Consider the following 18,805-nt stretch of genomic DNA (forward strand, 5'->3'; position numbering starts at 1 on the left):
ACTTTACTTGTCTTTCTTTTGGCTCTTGGCAGGCATTTCTCCAAAAGGAATAGAAGGCAGGATAACCCTCATTCACTGAGTAGTGGCAGCCCATTTGTGGAGCCTATAACATAACCACCACCAGCAACCAATATGTATTTAGTTGCTGTTATATGCTAACCTTCCTGCTTGTTCAATGGCTCTTGCACCATTGCACCTTTCATGGGCGTACAGTGATAGGGATTGTAATCTATCAGTGCAATTTTCCAAGGCACAGTAGTTTGCTAATAGTAATCCCCATTTATCTGACTTTCTTTCAGAACTTCATTTCTTATGCTGCTCACGATTTCACTAGCCATCTTTAATGTTTCACAGATGCCTGTTCCAATGGAATTTAAAAGGCAGGGGACAATCCTCATTCCTGGTTGTTACCTGTCTTAGCTATCTTCAGTCTAAGATATACACTGTAAGGAGAATGACCAGGTCCTTCACTGCCAAAAGAGCAGTACTATAACAAAAGGTAAGGACAGGCCCTTCAGAGTTCACAAGGCCCATGGTCACTGCTGGCGTATAATAAACCATGAAGACTGCATGATGGGGAGCGAAGACAGAGGATGAATATTGCTGAGATGAACCACAGAAGACAGTAATAATCAATCTAATGAATGCAGCAGAGATGGCTATATAGGAACAGGTTAAGCAAAAATAACTAAATGAATATTGCCTCATCCAAGGTAACTACATGCAGTATTGATCTGGGACCTCATGAATGCTAAGCATGTGTGTTTCACAATACTATGTCTTTCTCGACAGTCTTTCCTAGCTGGCTCTAATCCAGGGCCAATGAAGGAGTCCAAAATGTCCTTTTACTGTGTACCCAGTTGGCTACACGGCTTCAAGACTGTACTGCCATGCCTGAAATGTGAGTTCTAGTCCTTCATTCTATTTTGCTGTTGTCTTCACTGCAGCTGCTACGTGCTCAGCTTCTTGTTGAAACTGTTTTATTCCAATGAATGATTTACAGAAGACTGACCAGGTATAGTGGTGTTGTGCCAGCATCCAAGGATTGAGCTGTAGAATTCTGTACTAACTACACAGGTATAAAGAGAGAGCATGCATCAGTGGTGAACACTTGATGACACAGGCACCCCTAAACACACACAGTACACACCAAACTGTAAATGACAAGTTAAGCTGTGGGGGGAGATAGCTTTTCTGGTAATAAAACACTGCAGTTTACCACTAGGAAAATAAATCTGTCCATTAGATCAGGGCTTAGCTTTAAGAAAAGTAGTTCTCACACAAAGAAACTGCCTGAAAAGGCTCCTTGCAGGATCATACTTTCAATATTGACCCTATAACAAAATGCATATTCACTATCTAGATCAGGGGTCAGCAACCTTTACCACCCAAAGAGCCATTTGGACCCGTTTTCCACAGTCCCAAAGATCTACGGAGCCACCTCCGGTGCAGCCCCTCCACTCACCTTTCCTCCCAGCGCTGGGAGGCGGAGGCTCTGGGCAGGGAAACCCCCTCTGCCCAATGGAGCAGGCAGTCGCCGTGGGGCAGAGGGGGATGGCGGCTGCGGGGATAGCAGAAGGAGGATGGCAGCTGCTCTGGCAGGACACACCCATGCTACCCTCTGACCTCCAGGCCACGTGGAGCCGCAGTATAAGGCTGAAAGAGCCGCATGCGGCTCTGGAGCCACTGGTTGCAGACCCCTGTTCTAGATGTCAGAAAACCCAGTAGTTTGCAAAGATGAAGTCCTAAATCTCTTTAGGCTTTTGAACCCTCATTAAACGCTAATATAAAACATGGCACTATGCCAAAAGCATTACAGGAAACAATATCATTGGCAAAATCTGTCTCACAACACACTGAAAGTTATTTGATATCTAAGACAGTTTCTGCACTAAAATGCATCACTTAGATTGCGTTGATGAGACAGGCTTCTGTCAGAATTCAAATTGACAGGAAGCAGCTGTTAGCTAAAAAACATCCAACAACTGAAATACATAGTGATGGCAACTATGTATCATTCACTTCTAGGCTCCTTCATCTATAAACATGGTGCAAATGGTCAGACCAATCCATGCAGAGTCCTTCTTTAAGTATTTCATTAAAACTTCCAACCTTCAAGAGCAGATTTGAACGCCTCCTGAGAGACCGTCCATTTGAAACCATATTATAAATAGTGGTTATTGGGAAGACCCAGTCTATAATCCATGTTTTGCTGACTCCAAGAATTGAGACTGGAAACTGTAAAACAATTTTAAAGGCCCCAGCAGAGATCCAAGCATGTAAACATATTTTCATAGCTGCAACAGTCTGACCTTAGCATATTTTTTTTGAAGATTTGATACATTTTACAATTCAAAGCATTACTGGGTTCTTCCTAGCATACATTCCAAAATCCTCAGCCACTGTGTCAATGTAATCTAAACCTGGTTGAAGTCCATTTGTCCACCAGCTCAAACACCCTTCTTACTTCACAGCTAGAGCCTATATGGACTGCACACACTAAAAACTGACAGAAGGGGAAGCAATTTATGACCTTTATGCAACAGCGTGGGTCAGAAAAGGACATCCCTGCTGCTAACCTGAAGGTATCACAATCTCACAGACAATTCAGTCGCACACAAATAAGTGTAAACAATTACTGTATAACATGTAGAATAATTTAGCCTGAAGAGAAAGATATTTATGAAATCTTGCTCACAACAGCATTGTCCCTAAATCAGAAGACAGAAAGACTGTGATTACCTCAGACTTAAGGGACGCTGCTATTACAAATGATGTCATAATATTACAATACATACACTGTATCCTCACACCTCACTGAATACATCTGTGATTAAGAACAAAAACAAAATACCATGTATAAAAATCTCCAGATCTTTGTCATGTACATTCACAGGATTCAGATTAATCTCATCGCTATAATAAAAGCACATTAGCTACAGATAGTAATCTCATACATGTTTAATAAAAATGTGGTGGTACTTGCCACGGTATTGTTTTGCTTCTCTCTCAAACAAGGGTAGAAGCACTTCCATTTTAACATCATATATATATTTCATAACCCTAACAGTCTATTGACATAGATTCATAACAACCATTTTCTGTTGCTTCACACTGGCAATTTTAAACTTTAAAAACACAGGAAATGCAAGATAACTGCATGAATTAACTCACTGAAGTGACATATTTAAGGATCTATGAATATAAAATGCTACTAGATATATAAATTAACAACTTGGAGTTCAGCTGCAATCTGAGATACTACTGCAAAGTAAAAAAGAAGTCATTTTGAAACATAGACTTTAAAATCAGTTGTGTTAGCTTTAATTTAGGACAGATGTTCTGACTGCTGATCAACTTAATTTGAGAATTATCATATAGTTACATTGCGAGCCCCCATCACTCATTCTTGAGGAAGAGGGACTGTTATTGACTTACATTTTGCTAAACAAAATTCTAAGCAACTGTGTGTTTTTTATGCCTGCTATTGACTATCTATGCGTTCAACCATAAGCTTTGGTCTCTGTAACATTTTCAACCACAAGAAACAGATAGAACAAGAAAACCCTTTAAGATTTTTTTTAAAAAAAAATCTTTGATTACCTCTTAGATCGCCTCAGCATGCTCGTTTCTGGAAGAGAGAAATTGGATAGCACTGTCCAAAAGGAGTCAGACATGATCGTTGTATGCTTTCATTACCAGGAAAATACTACACAATCAAGCCACTAGCAATAAATAAGAGACAAAAAAAAAAAAACCCAACCCAGTGACAGAGCCAGCGCAAATTCTCTGTAGACCTTACAGGCTGTTCCATTAATGCAAGTGAGACAAGTAGACAGGCAAGCTGCTGCTATTGCTTTCAGTGTCTCTGCTTTCTATTGATCTCATCCATGCCTGTCTTTCTCTTTCAACCCAGATAGGTGTTCACACAGTACTGCACTCAATCCTTTTCTAACAAAGTACATGACCATGCGAGTATTTTCTTTGTGTTCACAAACTGTACATTTTTCTTTACATTAAATCAATCCTCAGTACTCAGACCCAACTGTGATGTAGCATAAATTCTATAACTGCAATTGATCATGTTCCTCCTTAGCTGCTTCTGGTGTCTACTCCATCCCACCATTTGCAATGTTGCCCCAAATCCCACTATTTTGATAATCTGCATCAAAATATACTGTAAGTTCACTGGAAGCAAGAATTATCGGCCACCACTGGAAGAAGACACTCCCTCCTGCAACTGCTGAATCCTCCTACCAGCTTGTGGTGACTAACTTCAGCCAAAGGCAAAGTGGTCTATGACTAGAACCCCAAAGTCACATGTACTGTTCAGTACAGGCACAGTTATCAGCCTCCACCTTTCTTTCGCCAATTGGTCTCCCAGTTTCCCACATTCTGAATGTGTTTTGCCTTGGTATGAAAGGTTACTCCCCATGAGTGTAAAAATTATTCTAGGACATTTAAGGTAGCATTCTCAGAATTGTTATAGGTTTCATGAATAGGCATAGTTAGGCATACATTATTTTTATTTTATTTACATTATTTATAGGACTCTCCAATCAGGGATATCAATGAGAAAGTGATGCCAGGAGGAAGGGCTCAGATGTGTTAGTCACTGGGGAACTTTCTGAGACCAGCTGAACCTGTACAAAACCTGTACACTTGAACCCAAATGGAACCATGTAGCTGGCGCATAATATTAAAAAGCTCCACTGAAATGACACCTTTTTCTGTTCGGTATATTGGAATGCACAGTCCAAGTGACCACAAAGCACCTAAAGTCCACAAACAATAACATTTGATTTCAAAAGAGGGAGCTTTATAAAAACAAGGGGACAAGTTAGAAGGAAGCAAAAAGGGAAACAGAACAGTCAATCCCTAGAAGATGCTCGGAAGTTATTTAAAACCACACTGACTAAAGCCCAGATAAAATGCATTCCCCTGGCTAGGAAAGGTACTGCAAAGTCTAGCAGATAGCTAAAAGCATCAAGATAAATGTCTTTAAATTTCTTTCTTTAAATATGTACCAAGCAGGAAACCAGCCAGAGAAGCAGTTGGTCTTTGTATAGCCAAGGAATAAAATGATTGCTAAACGAAGATAGGGAGATGGCACAGAAGCTAAATGAATCCTTTGTATTTGTGTTCACTGTAGAAATGTGGGGTATGTACCCAGGCCACTGCCACTATTTTCAGGAAGGGGGTCTGAAGAACAAAGTCAAATTAAAGTGACAAGAGATGAAATTCTAGACCTACTGGGGAAATTAAAAACAGCAAGTCTCTGGGTCCTGATGGAATATGCCTAAGGAATCTTAGGGAACTCAATTGTGAGATAGCTGATCTAATATATGTAACTGAACTAATATATGTAACTTGTCACTAAAATCAGCTACAGTAGCAGAAAACTGGAGAGTAGCAAACATTATACTATTTTTTAAGAAGGGGTCTAGAGGGGATCCAAGAAAGTTTAGAACAGTGAAGCCTAGCATCTGTTCCAGGCAAAATTAATAAAAACTGTAATCAAGGACAGAATTATTAGGCACATAGAGTAACAAAGCCTGCTAAGGAAAAATTCCTTCTCTCCTGTCATGTCTCACCAACCTTCTGGAGCTCTTTGAGAAACTCAATATACTTGTAAATAACAGTAACCTGGTAGACATTATATACGTGAACTGTCAAAAGGCTTCTGACAGGATACTTCATCAAAGATTCCTGAGTAAGCTTGTGAGTCATGAGATAAGCAGAAAGGTCCTCTTTTGAATCAAATATAAGTTAAATGACAGGAAGCAAAGAGTAGGAATAAAGGGCAGTTTCTCAATAAATGGAAGGAAGTGGAAGGGTCCCACATCTAATTTTTCATAAGTGATTGAGAACTGGATATATGTAGTATACTAGCCAAATTTGCAAAATTATTCAGGACAGGGCTGACTGTGAAGAGCTTCAGGAGAATCCCACAAATTGAGTAACAGGGCAACAATTTGACAAATGATATTCAACATAGCTTTGTATAAGAAGTACACTGGAACACAAAATCCCAACAATAAGTATGTTCAAGTGTGGTCTGAAGTTGCTGAAATCTAGATGGAAAGGGACCATGGGGCCATAGTCGATAGCTCAATGAAAATGTTGACCCAGTGTGCCACAGCAAGGAAAAAGGCATGCTATATGATGGGGATTATTAGGAAAGAGATTGAAAATATCCCCAACAATATTGTAATGCCACTTGTCACTCCAATTTGGAGATGCATCCTCATTTGGAATACTGTGTGTAGTTCATGTCACCGTAACTCAAAAAAGGATACTGCAGAGCTGGAAAACTAGTAGAAAAAGCTACCAAGATGATTAAGGAGTTGGAGCCCCTTTCCTGTGAGAAAAGACTAAAGAGGCTGAGAACTTTTTAGTTTAGAAACAGATGACTAAGGGCAGGCATGATAGAGGTTTATAAAATTATGCATGGGGTAGAGGGCATCCAATGAAATTGAAGGAAGTTAGATTCAGAATGGATAAACGGAATTATTTCTTAAATGATTAAAATATGGAATTTGCTGTGATAGAATGTAGTGATAGCCACAGGCATGAGTAGCTTTAAAAGGCAATCAGACAGATTCATGGTGGATATGTCTTCCAGCTACTAGCCATGTTGTCTGAAGGGATGCCAGGAGACAACAACAAGGAAGGCTTCAGCCTCTATGCCCTGTTAGACCATCAAAAGGACTGGTTGGCCACTGTGTGAGACAGATGCTGGACTAGATGGACCACTAGTCCATCAAGGCTCTTCTTACATTCCTCATCAGTTTTTAAGACCTAAACCATTCCAGATGACAGGAACAAGTCATTGATGACTTGTGTATTGCCTGTGAGCAGGGGCATTAACCAGGTCTGACCCACTTAGGTTTCATGAGGACAGTGAGGCCGGGTCCCAGTCCAATATCGAAGTCAAAGGCAGAAGGCTTGAACAAAGGCGTAATCAGGTCCCAGTCTATTAGGTCAAGGCAGGCTGGGAATCAATGAAGAACCAGGCACACGGCAGTGACAGTTAGCATACTTGTTGCACCCAGGCAGAAGAAAGCTCACAGCAAGGCTTATATAGAAAGCCTTGTTCAAAGGGCTGGGATTCTGCAAGGAGTTAATCCTCATCAGATGCAGAGACTTCTAATCTCCCATATCTTTCTGCCAAGTGAGCACTCCTTCTTTGCTTCTGCAGTAGCAGACTCTGCTTCTGCCTCCTATGCACAACTGGCTCATCACTGGGTTCCCTAGGATCTGAGGATTCCCCCATCTGCAAGTTATTAGGCAGGGAAGGGCTGAGTGTTGGCTCTGCTGCCTGGTCTTCCTCAGGAGCAGCCACCTCTGCTTGCACTGTGTCCTCAGGTTCTGTCTCCAAGTGCTGTGTTTCCTGATGAGTACACATAAAACCTTGATCAAACCTAGATGTCACAGCCTTCTGTTAGGTCCTGCCAGAGCTCCAAAGGACTGATATGTTCCTATGTCAGCCTCTGAACCATTGTTCTTCAAATCTATGTATCTCCTTGAATAGCTCCAGGAAATCTTGTCAGAGCTGAAATGGAAACTTTCTGGAAACTGAAGACCAGGAAGAAAACATGATGGAGGGATTAAAATATATGCAGTACCTATTTTTATCAGATCTAAGCTATAGTTACTACTTTACGAAAACAAAATGTATTGTGCATAACTTAGTTAAAACATAAAATGGTACCATTCAGTATATCTATAAAAAGTATAGACTACCTCTGCAAAAGTAGAGGTATAAGATTCAAGCATTTATTCTTTAAAAACATTCATGAAGATGAATAGAAAGGAAAGGAAAAATAAGCTTTCACTCCTGTGCTTGAGAAGTCTACCTTTTCTGTTACAGGCAGAAAAACATTCGCATTAGAGGAAGAAGCAGTCATTTAACCTGACTACCAATTTTAGACATACTCCGCTTCTTACCAAGTGATGCATTCATAATCAAGTTGAGAATTAATCCAATCAGGAGGCAAATTGTAGAAGAAGAAGAAGAGTTTGGATTTATATCCCCCCTTTCTCTCCTGTAGGAGACTCAAAGGGGCTTACAATCTCCTTGCCCTTCCCCCCTCACAACAAACACCCTGTGAGGTAGGCGGGGCTGAGAGAGCTCCGAGAAGCTGTGACTAGCCCCAGGTCACCCAGCTGGCGTGTGTGGGAGTGTACAGGCTAATTTGAATTCCCCAGATAAGCCTCCACAGCTCAGGCGGCAGAGCGGAGAATCAAACCCAGTTCCTCCAGATTAGATACACGAGCTCTTAACCTCCTGCGCCACTGCTGTAGGAACTCTTTTTAAAAATGTGATTATAGCAGTGATTCCAAAACAGTGAATTAACACTCACAATTTCCATGAGTATTTTGGATATACTATAAAACTATAGAAATTACACGGAAAGCAACAGAACTACTATAAGGACAGTGCAACGTCTGAGTTGTTCTGGCCCACACAAGGTTACAGGTAATTAAGCTGCTGCTGCCACCATTAGCTTGCAGGGTTTTTTTCCCTGAGGCTGTTCTAATGTTGTGGAATACTGAATCAACTTAAAAAATCTACATCTCTCTTGCTGTTTCAGAGGACTTGTGAAGAGGGAGAAGTAACAAAACTAGCAAACCACTACCTACATCTGCCCTGAATACCGGCATTAAAATCATTATGCATGTGTTACAAAGAACTCTGAAGGGAGACTACATTAAATATTGGTCTGTATTTGCCAATATTTAACTGGTTAGTTCAACTTTCTATCAAGTCAAATGACCAACTCTGATCCCAAGATAAAACATTTTTAAAATAGCCTGCTGTTAGTGCTTTGGAACACTCTTGCTTCTTTTTTTCTCCTTCTTAATTAAATACAATGAGGAAAAATATGTCAAAGGTTTTAAGATTATCAGCTTTATTTTTGTAAATGAAGTCAGGTGCCAGTATAAAAAGATACCACAGCCAGCCAAATACTGCCTCAGGCACACTATTATTCAAAAAATAAATTTCCTTTTGTCAATCTCTACAGTGGGATTACAGTGATAAAGATAATGCAGCTGGCTGAGCAAAGAAAATGGTGATACCAACAAATAATTTGATAGGAGATAAAATCATTTAATAAAATGTATAATTTTTATTAAAACTAAGTTCTATTTTGTTTAAATCAATAGGTTACTGTGAACATTACTATAATGATAAGAAAAGTCTTTGTAGTATTTTCACTGAGAAGATTTTATTCTTTTCTGCAACATCATTAACTTTCCAAGCTACTACAAATATTGTTTTGTTATTGCAGGTAAATAAATATTTATGAGATGACAATATTAAAATTACCTGAATATAATTCCATTTTTCAGTTTGAGTTTCACTCCTTTAATCCATCCTTCTTTGTTTTACTTAGATCATTTGGTCCAAATAGTCCGGGAAATATCCCGGTTTGGCCAAGTTTGCACGGTTCCCAGTCCTAAAGCAGGTTTGTCCCACAATATATCCCTCACTCCGGGATTTTTAAAAATTGCCAATTTGGCTATTCTTTTCAAAAATCCCATGTTGAACCCATTACCATGCAAACACATGGAGCAGAACCAGTTTATTTTTCCCACCCAGCCATCTGATCTCCCAGCTCCACTGCCCGCCTCCCTGATCTCCGCACCTGATGTCACATCAGTTCTCAACTCTGCTAGCCGCCGATCGTTGCAGCCTGCCCTTCCCGAAACATTCCCCCAAGCATGTTTTCTGCTCATGGTATCTACTGGGTGCCATTTCACCTGGGTTAACCAGGAGTGGAGTCCCAAAATATCCCCATTTTCTTTTCTGTCCATGTACTTTTGCTCGGAGTGCATAGCTAGAGAGATGTGTACTTTGAGATGAATGTTAGTGGGCATATCACCGGGGGGGGGCGGGGGGGGCCTCTCGTTTTCCATAAAAATATGAGAATGTGAACTCACTCTACCTAGAAGTTATGGAAAGGGTGGAGGCTATTTAAAAGGCATTTCAGCAAGTGTTCTTCTGGGTTCTGTATTTGTTCCTTTCTTTTCTCTTTATTACCTCACTTGGCCCTTTAATAGCTTTTAATGTTTGTTATTTCTATGCATATGATCCTTTTTTTCTGTTCTATGTTTTTCTTCATGTTTCTACATTTTTATATAATCTTTAGATGCTTAATATAACTGCGGCTGAAATTGCCTTTTCATACTATTCCTTCTTTGACCTTAATGATCTTTAATTTTTCAGTTTCTCAAATCTGTGATCTTGGTGAGAACTTAGGTTCTTCATATTCTTCCTCGGACTTAAATACTCTGAATCCTTCTGCTTTCAACTTATTAATACTTCTAAGCTTGGACTTTCTGGTTTTAGCTGACACCACCCACACTTCAGTTTGTGTTCTCATTCTTCCACATTCTTCCACATTCCGCACAGCGGAAAGGGCGCCTCTCCACCAGCAGAAATTATGCCGGTGGAGGGGAGGGGGCCGTTCGCACGGGAGCGTGCAAGTGGCCCCTGCAGAGGTCGGCGCAGAAGAGGAGGCTCCGCACGGAGTTGCCTCTTCTGCGTCCCCCCCACACACCTCGTCCTCCAGTGTCGGTCTGGAGGGCTCCAGGGACCCACTCATGCTGCCCTCCGACCTCCAGGGGTCAGAGGGCAGCGTGGGCGGGTCTCAGCAGCCCTCCAGTCCGATGCTGGAGGACGAGGTGAGTGGGGGGGATGGGAAAGTGGCACCTTTGGCGCGGTGCAGTTCGCACCACGCCGATGGGAAGGCGGCACTTTCCAAAAACCTCCCTCGGGAAGGGAGGTGGAAAGCGGTGCCTTCACGCCGCTCGGGGCCGCAAAGGACGGTGCTGATGCGTTGCAGCAGCGCTGCCTGTGTGAACAGCGGCCCAGGGACGGCGTTTTTGCCCTCCCTGGGCCACTGTAAATGGCCCGTGCGGAAAGGGCCACAGTTTACTGTAATATTCTTACTGGCTTATTCCTTTCTTTTCTTTAACTTCTAATTTCTATTCTTAAATTATGCTGTTTGCTTGTTTTCTCTGCTGCAAACTTCAATTTTTTGGGAGGGGGGGCTATTTATTTCTTTAAAGTAACTTCCATTTTCATACCATGACTTCTCATTACCTTTCATCTTTGTTTTTGTTACACACCTTGTTTATTGTGTGCTTCAGGTATTCTTCCGCTTGCCAAACCTAGCTTGTCTCTCATCAATTATTAATAATCATCCTTTTGTGTGAGCTTCACTCTACCATTGGAATTCTTGCTGTTGAAACAGAATAAAAAACAGGATTCTACCAATTTTAAAAACTATTTTAAGGAGCACCAATGTTTCAAACATTATATTCATGAAATAACATGTTTTGGGGGCTAAACTAAAATTACCAAAACAAGTGCTGAAAATGTGGTTGCTGGGTAGAATGTGGAGGGGAATGTGGAGAGAAAAGCATAGTTGCACCTACATGAAACTCTCAATATTATAAATCATCATTCAGGATGGGAGATCAGAGTCAATCTGAACTTTTATGTCCAATGTATGAAGACTAGCATAAATACCGTATAAGTCGAGGCACTTAATTTTACCACAAAAAGCTGGGAAAACTTATTGACTCACGTATAAGTCGAGGGTGGGAATTGCAGCAGCTACTGGTAAATTTCAAAAATAAAAATAGATACCAATAAAATTACATTAATTGAGGCATCAGTAGGTTAAATGTTTTTGAATATTTATTTCAAAGAAAAACAGTAAACTAGCTCTGTAAGTGGAAAAGAGGGTCAACAAGAACAATATGGTATCAACAATAACTTTAAAAGTACAAAAACCTTAGCTTAATCCGCAACCAAGCTAAAACACAAGAGTTAAAATCCTTCAAAACTGGATTCCTCATCATCTGTATGTCCAAATGTAACCCAACTTAGATTTTAAGAGGAATATTATCAGAAATGGAAAATCTACTATTAGCTTCCATTGTAAACAATGGGGGATGGGGCATCCCCTTTGGGGGTCAATAACTTTGGATCCCCTGACCCAAACTTCACCAAACCTGCCTTGTATCATAAAGAGACTCTCCTGATGAGACCAGCCACGTTTGGTGATGTTTGGTTCAGAGGGTCCAAAGTTATGGACCCTCAAAAGGGTAGCCCCATCTACTAATAGCTCCCATTGAAAACAATGGGGAATAGGGGCACCTCCTTTCAGGGTACCCTCAGAAGACACTCCTGATGATACCAGCCAAGTTTGGTAAAGTTTGGTTCAGGGGGTCCAAAGTTATGGACCCTCAAAAGGGTAGCCCCATCTACTAATAGCTCCCATTGAAAACAATGGGGAATGGGGGCACCTCCTGAACCAAACTTTACCAAACTCCTGAACCAAACTTTACCAAACTTGGCTGGTATCATCAGGAGTGTCTTCTGAGGGTACCCTGAAATTTTGGTGTCGCTAGCATAAAAACTGTGCCCCCTGCTGACCGGCAAAGTAAAAACACAAAAAAAATTTTAATGACCCGCATATAAGTCGAGGGGAGCTTTTTCAGCATTAAAAATGTGCTGAAAAATTCGACTTATGTATATACGGTAACTTTCATGGGATAGATTTACCATACTGTAAATATAACACCTCCATCATGAGGACAATTTCCAGGTTAACATCACAAGGAATCTCATGGAAATTATTTACAGTAATATCAGAGGGAGGGGGAGGTGTGCCAGAGACATCACAGCCACGGTTCAGCCACGTCACCTCCTAAGAGGTTCACTGCACTGTGGCAACAACCCAACAGCAACGCTCCTCTTACTTCAGTGAAAGTGCCCTATGCAACACAGTGGACTGCACCACTGTTTTTGCCAGTATAAGTTCAAGCTGGCAAATTGGGGCATTCCCAGGCCAAAAGAGACCAGGAAGCCAACTGATGCTAGCCCCATCTCAGGAACATGCCCTTCAGCACCAGCACCAGCTCCTGCACTGGAGGAGTGCTGCCGCTGCAGCTGCACTGGTACCCGGATGTTGCACTGCCATGTGGATTCCTAGCACCAGCATAAGTCCTTCAGTGCTGACCCAAGTGGCATTTAGCCAGCACCAGTGTCACATTGACTCCTGAACCTTTTCTCTGCCTCTCTCCTTATGAATTACACTATTAAGCAATCGCTGCATAGTTAGTATAGTATTTAGAAAAGTTATCTGTTATGAACTTTGGATTACTGGAGTGGATTCAGCCCTGCAATTCTTCATGGAACATTGCACCAATCTTAGAAATTGCCCTCAATTTTTCACAAAGAATCTGTAACAGTTTACTAGCAAGCAGAAGCAAGGTTCCTCTGATCCTGGTGTTAACATTTGCAAGCTCTTGCTGTTGCATTTATTAGAAATATGTTCCAAACCCCCTTCTTCTCTTCCTGACAGCTGGCATGAAAGATGATAGTGCACCACCAGCAGTAAGCACAAAAGTTTTTTGAATCAGCTTAGAGTTACCCTGTTCTACAGAATGCTTTGGTCAACTGAGTGACAAAAATAGCACTGCATTACCTGCCACTGAGCAATTACTTATTATGTTTGAGCAAATGAAATCTGAAATGAAGCAAAAACAAAGGCTAGAAATTATTATTCACAGTTTCAAGCAAAACTAATAGCACTTAACATACAGCTATTCACTAATATATCTGGAAAAGAAGTTTAAAATCCTCAAAATAAAAGACGAAAATAAATCAGCTAAAATAGTATGTTATTATTAAAATGGTATATTATACCATTTCCCCCTCCTTGGGAGGGTTTTTCAATGAGGGTTTTAATGTTGGACGCCAATAAATTTGTATTGAACGCTGTATTTTAAATGGGTTTTAGTGTTATGGCTAATGGAGCCTATATTGTTTATTTAATAATTTGTATTTTGTTTGTGTGCTCTATCTGTCGTTGCTGTATTTATGTTGTGCGCTGCCCAAAGCCCTTCGGGGGAGGGGCGGTATATAAAATTAATTATAAATAACATTATGTATGCTAGATTGTGCCATTGGTGTCAGGTTTCAATATAACCTTAACATTGATTTATACTCCTATACTGACAAACTTATGTACTTCTGTGTTACCTAATGTAATCAACAAGCAGGATGCAGTTCTTTTGCCCAGCAGGCCTTCTGTCTGACCACTGGAGATCTGATTGGCTGTGCAGCTTTTTAAAAAAATGTTGCTTTGGCAGTAGCTGCCACCGCAGCACAAGGTTCTTCACTGCGTAACTAAAGATAAGTTGTATGCATGCAAGAATTTTTTAATATGTCATTTTAAAAGGCATTATGTTAATCAGCACTTCTGACTGATATGCTGAAGAGCTGCTATTAGAATTATGCATGACCTTACGCATGATTTTACTCCCTGATGTTTTGTTGATGTACTATAGGATGTTTTATTGTTACTGATCTTATACTATATCGAATATGATTGCTGGCAGCCAGTCTTAGCCTGGTCCAGTGGGGAGAGCAGGATGTATAATCTAAAAAACAAATGAATGTTGTTTTGTGGCTGTCTTCACCTTCCGCACCAGCCACCTTGTGGCTGTGCCTATCACCCTGTGTCAGAATTCCAATGGAACCTACAGACTCAAAAAGGTAGGGACTACTGCACTACAGGATAAAATGTGGTTCCTGGAAGTTAACTATTGTGGTCATTTTTACATCTGTTGTCTCAGATGATTACATATTTATCAACAAGTCTGAGCTATAAAATACTGAGAAGGTAAAACTTTTTTACCAGAGGTTACGAAGAGATCTGAAATCAGGTAAGCTAGCAGCTGCTTGTCCACACAGAAAGGCTGACTATGCTAAACAAGCAGAAAGAAAAAAAAAACTATATGGACAGTTTTGGAAGAACAAATTAGTACAGTGCATTTCTATGATTTATTAATGTACAATGTAATTCTCTACCAAGCTAAAAAAATTGCAACCTCACTCAACTCATCTGTGGGTGTTAATCAGGGTGCAGCAGTGCCAGAAAATAACAGGATGAAGAGTCAGCAGCAAGAATGACTGATCAGTATCCAAGTAAATAAAATGACAACAAAGAATGAATGGATAAGACAGGATCAAAAGATAAAAGCAACAGGTGAACTCAAACATTTCTAAATGTCACAAACCTAAATGGTTTTGTAAATAAAAGTACACAGCTAAGTTTCACCAACTATTTAATATTCACTAAGCAAATGGCATCAGAAAATGTAAGAATTGTAATCAAGCTGTCTACCGTGGAAATGTTGAAATAAAAACCTGCATAGGCACTGCAACGCAGATATCTCCTTCCATGAACATAATTCATTGATCTCCCACCTAAAGTCTTAGCCATTCAAATATATCTTCCTGTTAGAATATAACACTACATACTATTGGGATTTTTAAGAGCTATTATTGCCACCATTCTTTATCAGAAGTTTCTTGACTTGTCACCAGTTTTGGTTGTTAAAAAGCAGCAGCCTGTTTGTTAAAAAGCAGCAAACAGCCTCAACTGACTCTTCACAATTGTCATATGGTATTTTGATTGATGACCCTATTCTTTCCAAACACTACACATATTTCAATTTTATAAACTCTTCTGAACAGTGCTTTTTTATATCAATACAATATATGCCAAGTTCATGATCTGATTTCTCTAGATTATTTCAGTTATAATTTTTTGGGCTTAAAGCAGCTTGAACTGAAGGAATCTGTACAGTCAGCACAGATGTCTCCAGCTAAGAGGACATTCTATTTAGTGTAACACTTCTCTGATAAAAACAGAACTCTCCCAATTAACATGCGCCACACAGAATATTAATTTTATTTTTTTCATGTCTTTTCCATATTGTTCTCTTACCAAGCATGACACAAACTACAATTATCCCTTTGAAATTGCACCCCTACCCAGCTGTACTGTTTACCATTAACTAAGAGTCCTGCAGCACCTAAACGCTAACAAATGTCTTCTGACCCCTCTTCTTCAACACCATGAATACCCTAAAACTCATTAGCATTCCTAAACTATAAACAGCTCAATTTCTATCATTCTTTTTAGAGAACTGTGGGTGTTTCTGCACAGAGGATCACTGTAGAGTTATTAAGATTCTTAAGATTCTATTAGACTGTTTTGCTTGCTTCCCTTCTGGATCTTACAGAATAGCAGACTAGTACTCAAGAGTGTACTACACAAGAAAACATGTGTCCTTTTTCCCCAAAGGATTTTCTTATACAAAAGTCAATACTTTAGATAAAATAGAAACTTTTAAAAAGTATTAATCTAACTGATCACACTGTATAGGGTTGGATAGAGGGAAATAATTTACAATTATGTAGTTCAAACTGAGAATCCCTGCTGCTAGTTATAGGCATAGTCCATGAGATAAGGCTGCAATGGACGTGGGCCATATTCTCTTGCCAGTGAGCCACTATTCTGGATATCAGCATCTAATTTTATACAAAACCTATGCAATTTTGTGCAATACAATTTTCCTGCACTAACTACAATAAAGCAGGTTTCCAATGACTATTCTGGATGGGGGGGGGGGGGGGCTCTAATGTTAAGTTATACAATTATTGTGTTCTCTGTGTGTCAAAATGTGTATGTGTGTATATAGAGACAGGCAGAAAGACACAGACAGAGAGAGATGTATATGTAGAGAGAGAGAAAGTCTAATTAAACAGAAGTTTTCTAAATACTTCCATTATAGAATTTTAAAAAAATGTTCATTACAGAAGTAAAATATTCATTACATTAGTAAAAATGAGTGTTCAGCAGACAACAATCCAAAATTGATTCAATTTTAGTTGGATTGATTCAAACTATCTAATGAAAAATTATGCTAGACATGCTACTCATTTCAATAACCTATACTCACATACAGCAAGTTAACCAACAAGGAAGCCTCTGCAGAGAAAGGCAATGGCAAACTAGCTCTGCTTCTCACTTGACTTGAAAGCCCCTTGCTGAGGTTGCCACAAGTCAGCTGTGACTTCACAGCACTTTATATATATACACACACACACAATCACATACACACAGCAAACTTAAAGACCAACACAGTTTCCCAGACTAGAAGGTTTCATGAGTCAAAACTCACTTTATAAGAACTCTAATATGCAGTTTGTCTCCTATGGGATCCAGTCAAAGAGAAACTCTTTGTGTGTGAAAGAGATGCCAACCCTTATTTTTGTTGGCAGCAGACTGGGCGGGAGGTACCATTGGTTCATCAAGTCATTTTTTCTCAACTCTGCACTTACATACTAGTTTCATCTGTATGAACTGACTGGAACAGGGTTATTAAATGATAAAGTCACTCAGCTAGGGATGCTGGGTTCTTCACTGAGTAACAGGAAAACAACACTTTGCTCTTACAGCTTTGACAGGTAATTAAAATGCTTTGGAAAGTAACATTTTTAGCAAGCAAACACAATTCATCAAATTTAAGGACTTCCAGTGAAACCTAGCATAGTTAACTGAGTGTTCTGGTAAACTTATGAGGAATCACAATTTCAAGACCACATGCAAGCTACTTTAAAATGTGCTTCGTTCTTTTGAAAAGTGACATGGATGTGTGGATAACAAAATTGTTTCTCTGAATCATGCTTACATCCATTGGGATTCACCTGGTTTGCACCACTTCGGCAGAACCGGTTGTTAAAATTGTGCTTGTAAACAACCAGTTGTTAAATCATTTGAATCCCACCACTGCTTACACCCTTACTCTAGGTCAGGAACTAGCCATAGCTCACCAGTCACATGTAGCTCTTTTACAATTAAAGTGCAACTAAGCAGCAAATTCCAGGAATGGATAGAGACGGTCAGACACATTGGGTAGCAAGCCACTGGTAATGCTATCACAGCCATCAAAGGGAAGAGTGGCTGAGAAGACTTCAGCAGAAACCAATGCAATGGAGAATCGCTCCTGGATAGAAAAGATCTGGATACTTCACTGGATGAACAACAATATTTAAATTCCTGCAATTAGGCCACAGTCTGTTCTCTTCCAGGTTCCTTAACGTGCAAAAAAGCAGAAATTGAAATGAAAAAAAAACCCCGTCTATCCTAGAATCAGAAAAGTGGCCAAAAGAGGAAACTCTCTGACACTTTTAAAAAATGAATTAAGTGAAAGGCTATGGACTGTTGTATCAAGCAACAGACATTCCCACTCTAAATTTCTCCTTACCTCCACTGAAGTGGATTGCTGCAGCAGGGGCTACCAGGGTTGCTCTGAGGTTGTGGGCTGAGGTAAAATACTAGAGGAGAAGTAGCAAGGGCACAATCAGCACTAAGTGGGATTTTAAGATGCTGCAGACCTGGAGCAGATGTAGGAGAGAACACATGCTGATGGACATCACTTCCTCGGCAGTGGGAGAGGAAAGGAGAGGAGATTCTGACAAAGCATCAAAGTAGAAAAGTCAGTGACAACGCTATCCTGTTTAGTTTTTTAACACACATATGTGCAGAGTATAAAGTATATCACAGATCTATTCCGCAAAACATTTATGCATCTAAAAAGCATTTTTAGGATTTGTGTCTGTATTTTTAAAAAATTAAAGTCCTGAGACTACATATGATTGTCAAAGACCCTCAATCAATCCAAATGCATTTCTGAGAACTCTAGCTTGCATGAAACCTCAAGTGGTTACCTATTTAAAAATCCAATGGGAATTTACATATTATTGAAACAAACTATTCTCCACCTTCACCATGTCTTGTAATAGTATAGAATTTAGATGGACCATTTGCACAACCTGTACATGTAACTGAGGCTGTCCCAGGACCATCAAATACTAAGGAAATATTGAGTTCCTCTTCCCTGGGAGTGGATCTCAATGAATTAGAAT

At 40.0% G+C, this 18,805-nt stretch overlaps 1 protein-coding gene across 7 annotated transcripts in view; it reads right to left on the minus strand.

Annotated features, from left to right (window-relative positions):
• Nucleotides 1–18,805, minus strand: part of MAST2 (microtubule associated serine/threonine kinase 2) — a 210,181-nt gene that overhangs the window by 91,774 nt on the left and 99,602 nt on the right. For 2 of the 7 annotated variants that reach the window (XM_048498669.1, XM_048498673.1), the window contains one exon: nt 18,145–18,351. The exons of 3 other annotated variants lie outside the window; for them this stretch is intronic. In XM_048498669.1, coding sequence (XP_048354626.1) covers nt 18,145–18,351 — 207 coding nt within the window. Of the gene's footprint in view, nt 1–3,603; nt 3,713–18,144; nt 18,352–18,805 lie in introns of those variants that run through there. 2 more of the 7 variants (XM_048498674.1, XM_048498675.1) reach the window with 2 other exon arrangements.

The sequence above is a fragment of the Sphaerodactylus townsendi genome, linkage group LG05 (genome assembly GCF_021028975.2).
Source record: "Sphaerodactylus townsendi isolate TG3544 linkage group LG05, MPM_Stown_v2.3, whole genome shotgun sequence".
NCBI lineage: Eukaryota > Metazoa > Chordata > Lepidosauria > Squamata > Sphaerodactylidae > Sphaerodactylus > Sphaerodactylus townsendi.